This window comes from Artibeus jamaicensis, unplaced genomic scaffold, assembly GCF_021234435.1.
Source record: "Artibeus jamaicensis isolate MK-2021 breed Jamaican fruit bat unplaced genomic scaffold, CSHL_Jam_final scaffold_3222, whole genome shotgun sequence".
NCBI classification, from domain to species: domain Eukaryota; kingdom Metazoa; phylum Chordata; class Mammalia; order Chiroptera; family Phyllostomidae; genus Artibeus; species Artibeus jamaicensis.
The window spans coordinates 4,522,821-4,528,820 of NW_026522038.1; the positions used below are offsets into that span (position 1 = coordinate 4,522,821).

At 45.7% G+C, this 6,000-nt stretch overlaps 1 protein-coding gene across 1 annotated transcript in view; it reads right to left on the reverse strand.

The window, feature by feature from the left end:
* The window catches only part of COL25A1 (collagen type XXV alpha 1 chain), a 472,627-nt gene extending 471,815 nt beyond the window's left edge, over positions 1 to 812 (reverse strand). The window contains exon 1 of the mRNA XM_053657029.1: positions 499 to 812. Coding sequence (XP_053513004.1) covers positions 499 to 792 — 294 coding nt within the window. The 5' untranslated portion in view covers positions 793 to 812. The remainder of the gene's footprint in view (positions 1 to 498) is intronic.
* Between the last annotated feature and the right edge of the window lie 5,188 nt (positions 813 to 6,000).

Sequence of the window (6,000 nt, forward strand, 5' to 3'; positions counted from 1 at the left end):
TTCAGCTACTATACTTTATTTTTAAACACTTAATATGAGAACATTAAATGTACAAAATGACTGGTTTGAGATCACATGGATGGTTATTTTACTCTCAAGAGTGATTACCATATGTTAACCCTATGGTCCTAACCTTCTTAGAACATATGAAGAACATAAGGTTATCTCTGCAAGGAACATTCTCTACAAAATTAAGAAAGATTCAGATGAGAGTCTGGAAAACTAAAAGAAAATTAAACGCCACCCTTCCCTCTTTTAGAGCTCCGTATATGTTTAACGTGCAAACATTCAGAAGACTAAGGGAAGATGATACACACAGAGAGGATCATACCAAAGGATGTGCACATACAAATATATTCTACACTGACATGGTCGCCTAGCATATGCACACACAGCCACACCAAGTATGTGGACAGTAAGGGTAGAGGTTGATCATATACACAGAATCACGCGTGTGCAAAATGTTATCCACGTGCAAAATACCCCAGCCTTTCACACCTGAGCCAGAAGTCGCTCCACTTTCTCTTGCACCATTGCGTTCAGCTGATCCACACAATCAGGAAGCAGACGGATGGAAGGATCCCCTTTGGCGGATTCGAGAGCGGCGATCCTCGCCTGGAGGTCGTTGGTTTTCACCCCCAGGTACAGACAAGACAACGCGGCCACCACTGATAGGAGGGCCGCCAGGACCGCGCACGAGGGTACGGTTCTGGCACAACGCTGCCCAGTGGGGCTTGGGTCCTCCGCCGGCTCCCGGGCCCCTCCTTTCGCTGCAGGCTTCTTCAGCAGCATAGTGGCGGGGTCGGCTGCCTCCCACCCTGTACCACTTCCAATAATATTAAAAGGAAAGAAATAGGACGTTTCCTTCAAAGTTCAATCAGCGTGGCTGCACAACTAGTTGGTGTAGTAGGAGCAGGGGCGCGAGGAGGTGGACCCCCACTGTCCTCAGCGCCGAGACCAGCAGTCGCAGACAGTCAGTCCTTCGCCTTCTTCTCCCTTCCCAGCTGGGGGGGAAGAGCACCCTCAGTCTAGGGACGGATGGCAATGAGATGAAGACCGGGATGAAACCCACCCGGATGGCCCCGCTGGTCCCTAAAGGACAGACACCTATTCCGAGGTCAGGGGACAGTGGGCGAGGGCTGCGGCGTGTGCCGCTCCCCTCGCCCCGCAACGGGGACCTGTTGCGTTTCTGTTAGTTCCCCTGATTTCTGCCTAGTCGGTGTTTCTCCGCACGCCAACTGTTTCCCACCTGGACTCAGTTCCAGGCAAAAAGGCTGAGAGCAGCGATGGGAGACCCGCGGCAGGAGCGCAGGGCAGAAGGGGTAGCGGGGGGCAAAGAACAGAGGAAACGAAACAGCCCAGGAGGAGCAAAAGCGAACGGCAAAGCCCAAGTCGCGGCAGCCCCAAGGATCTCCGCAGCCTCGCGTGCGAGCCTTAAATACACTTCGAGATGCTTGTATGTGAGTGTGTGTGGGAGTGCGCGCGCGCCCGGAGCCGACGTCCCGCCCCCGCCCCCTCCTCTCTGGGTGTGGGCTGGGTCTGTGCCCCCGGCAGCGCACCCCCTCCAGTGCCGGCGAGCCCGCCTCATTATCCTAATGTATTCACCTTCGCCTGGCCCACTGGGGCCCTTGGACCCCCAGGGGGCGGAGGAGCAGAGCCAGGGGTTCATTAGCATAAGATATGCAAATAATGGACTGGTCACAGTGATTGGAGAAGAGCTTGATGACCCCTCCCCCTCCTCCCCGAATAACTTCAGGGTCCGGAGGGCCACTTCTCCCGCCTAGGCCAGGGACAGAACCAGGGTCTGCCCTTGGGCGAGGCTCCGACAGTGGCTTAGACTGCCTCTACCCGGTGCTCCCTTTTCATCACAGTTAAATGGCCTCCAGGCGGGAAGAAGTGGAGCAGAAAGCTCCAGCTCTCCAGATCTTCACTCAAAAGAAGCAGCGGAAGCTCTTGGGGTCTCGCTTTGGGCAGCCTTTCTCCCTCCTCCCTCACTTTTCCCACATGCCCAGAGGCAAAGTGTCTGGCTGACGCCCGAGGTACATTTCCCCACTTCCCTTCTCTTCCCAGGACCCTGCAGATTCTCCACCTAAGGAAGTTTTTTTTCCCCCTCCCCCAGTTTCCTTCTGTCATGACGGACCGAGTCGCCTCCCGGCTCTGTGTTCCTAGTCTGTGCTAGGGTGCTAATGCGTTTTCCTGATTCCCTGGTTTGTGGGATTGAAAAAGGCAGCGTTGAGGTGTACATTTCTCAGCATTTAGGAAAGGACTGAAGAATGAGGTCAATTTTTCCTCTTACCTGACTCTACTCATGCTGTTCCCTCTGGCTCAAATTACAAGTTCTTTAATGGGATTTTTGAAAGTAGGTAACAAATAGCACTCTACATCTAATTGACTTTGAAAAAAAAATAAATCCCACCTCTCACTCCAAAGAGTTTCTTATCACCTCCTCCCCACAAAAAAAAAAAAAAAAATTTGCCTATTCTTAATCGGGCTATGTAAATAATCAACACAATACTACACTAGGCTGATCTCTCAAATACTTACACGAGTACTACTAGGTACCAAGGAGAACAAGGATGTTTCGGAAACATCTGTTGATGGGAAGCATAGGAGTGAAAAAAAGATTAGGGGATGAAACGGCCAAAACATTGGAAGAAACAGTGAATTTTGCTGTAAAATCAAAAGTATAATGCCTTACATTTGTTTTACGTAGTAGTTCCTTAGGGGTAGTCCCAAGACCAGCAATATCAGCATCAGAGTCTCTAGGCAAAATTCAAATTCAGTAGAATCTAAAACTACTGCTATGACTAAATCAGAAACACAGCAATCTGTGTCTTTGCCAAGTCTTCCTAATGATTTTGATGCGCATTCATGTACCACTCATGTATAACACTTTACAAAGTATTTTCAAAAACATTTTTACTTGAACCTCGTAACCCTGTCATGCAAATAAGAAATTATTGGTCCCATTATATATAAGTAACAATTTTCAAGTCACATTGAATTGTGATTAAACATGTTTCCAATACTAGCACCCAAGAAATGGCTACAAATTTTTGTGATATGTTAACTCTTTCTGAATTACAATTACCTCTCTAGCCATTCCTTAGTCTCCTTTTCAGGCTTTCCCTCCACCTGTCCTCTAAATGTTGGTGCTCCTCAGGTCTCTCTCTTATGCCATCTTCTCTTGTCCAGCAGTGTTCTCAATCACCATGCTTACACTGATGAGTCATAAACCTGAACTGCAAGACCAAATCTCTCCTGAGCCTAAGACCCATATAGCCAATTGCATGCCAGCCACTTCCCCTTGGATGGCCCATAAGCAATTCCAACTTAACCTGTATCTTACCTACAAACACTGCTCTTCTTTTGTTTCCCACCACAGTAAATGGAGCTTACCTACATCCAGTGTCCCCAAGCCAAAATACCCAGTGATAACCCTGGACTTCTTCCTAGCCCTCCTCACGTACCCGGAGTCCTTGGGTATGTCCCGTTGTCCTCAGTGTGGCATTGTATATATCCTGCAAGTTACCACATGATGTCTGTCATCTCTTCTTTCTCACTGTTCATCGTTTTCCTCACCCTCTCCATGCCAGTTTCTCTACTCGCAGTATGGAGACAAAGAGAATGAAGAACTTTTGGGCTGAGGCAAGATATCTCTCTCTTAAAATTTCTGTAGAAAGGCCTCGTGCTGGCTGATACTGACAGTAAGTCACACATTTAACTTGATGATGCAATGTTTTTATATTATTCTTTGGGGAAATTGGCATGAGCAGGCACATTAACAACTCTTACAAGCTCTTAGAACTGTCACATCTTAGTGGAGAGATAGAATTGGAATTTTGTGGATTCAACATCTTCAGCCAGAAGACTAATTTTGATTTATATGATTAGTAGGCACAATAGCCAAGAGATTTCAAAACCCAGTGGGTTCTCTGCATCAAGTACAGAGAATGAATGAATCAGGAAGGCTCTGGGCATATGAACTCATGCTGATCTGTAGATTCATTAGACTGCAGTTGTTCTGTCTTATAAAGAGGACTCAAAAGAGTAAAAATGGTATAGTCCAGCTGACTTCAATTTACCTAAGACTGTTATCAATAGTAGTAAAAGGCAAGCAGCTGGTTGTAGAACAGTTATGTGATTGGAAGAATGGGCCCCCCAAAGATGTTCACAGTCAAATTCTGAAAATTCTTGAAGGGGGCAGGCAGGTACCTTACTTGACAGATGTAATAAGTGAAGGATTTTGAGATGGGGAGATTTTCTTCAATTACATAGGTGGGTCCAATGTAACCACAGGGCCCTTCTAAGAGTCTCACAGTTTCAAAGAGCTGTAATGACTTCTCTCTGAGGTGAGAGTGGTGTGAATACTGCTTTGAAAAACAGAAGCCAAGGAATATGGGTGGAGTAGAAGCTGACAAAATCAAGGAACGAGTTCCCCTTTGGAGCCTCCAGAAGGAATATAGCCTTACCAACTCTTTGGTTTTAGGACTTCTGACCTTCAGAACTGTAATGAAAAGTTTGTGTTGTTTAAGTCACTGAGTTTTTAGTAATTTCTTATGACAGCAGTGGGAAACTAATAAAATCACAGTCATGAGAAATCGATTTTCATCTGCTACAGCATCGTAAGCTATAATTTAACCACCACAATGCCCTATAACTCCAGCAGGCCCTGTCATAACAACCCATCTCTCACATGTTTTCGCATTCCTGTTTTACTGACATACCCAGTGGGAAAGAATTGGAAAGATATGCCTTCTCCCATGTCATGTAAAATTAGGATGCCCTCTACTGAGGCATATTAAACTGAACAAAATATGTTCTATTTCTTTGATGTCTCCCATTGGTGCAGCTAAGAACAATAAAGCAGTCAAACTGTGCAGCTCTCTCCCCTCTCCTCCCTACTCATGCTGGCCCAGCCAGGATCCTGGGGGGGGGGGGGGGGCAGCTGCAGGCACCACCGTGACCCATCTCCAGGACCCAGGAAAAGGGAGGTCAACAAAGACATCTGACAGAGAGACATGGCAAGAAGTTAAAGTGAGAAAAGAGGTGATTGTGAGAAAAACAAGACAGAGAAAGAAATGAAGATCAAAGAAGAGCTTTTTATGTAGGTAGAAGTGATCATTTCTTTAAAAGGCACGGTTCACACCTATAGCTCTCTAAGATGCTGGTCCATGAAAGATATATAGCATAGAGGTAAACTAACACATACTTAACATTTTGATGTCATATGTGTATTTAAAAAGATTTTCTGACCCCAATAAGTAACTGGGATAATCATATTATACTGTTCTTAGATATTAAGTACATGACAGAAAAAAAATATTTCAGTTTGGTTAGAAAATATCATTTATCACCTTCAATTTTTGAGCTAATTCATTTCCCTTAAACCACACTTGTAACCACACTTCAATATTCACCACCAAAGTTATCAAACCAAAACAAATGTCTGAGGGCATTTGTATCTATCTTTATACACACAACCAGCCGCTATGTCCACTAAGTACCTTAATAAAGGGAATAATGACTTCGGCCTGGTAACTTCATTAGTTGGAGCATTGTCGCCTGAACCGAAGGGTTGAGAGGTCGATTCTCAGTCAGGACACATGCCTAGATCTCAGGTTCAATCCCAGTCCAGCCCCATATACAAAGCATTTCTCTCTCTCTCTCTCTCTCTCTCTCTCTCTCCCTCCCTCCCTCTTTCTCTAAAACCAATAAACATACCCTTGGGGGGAAATTTAAAAAATAAGAATATAACAGCCCTGGCTGGTGTAGCTCAGTGGATCAAGTGCGGGCCTGTGAACCAGACAATCGAGGTTCGATTCCCAGTCAGGGCACATACCGGGGTTGCAGGCTGGTTCCCTGCAGGCCAGTACCCAGCAGGGGACGCATGAAAGGCAACCATACATCGATGTTTCTCTCCTTCTCTCCTTCTCTTCCCCTCTAAAGATAAATAAATAAAATCTTTAAAAAAGACATTAAAAAATAAGAATATAACAT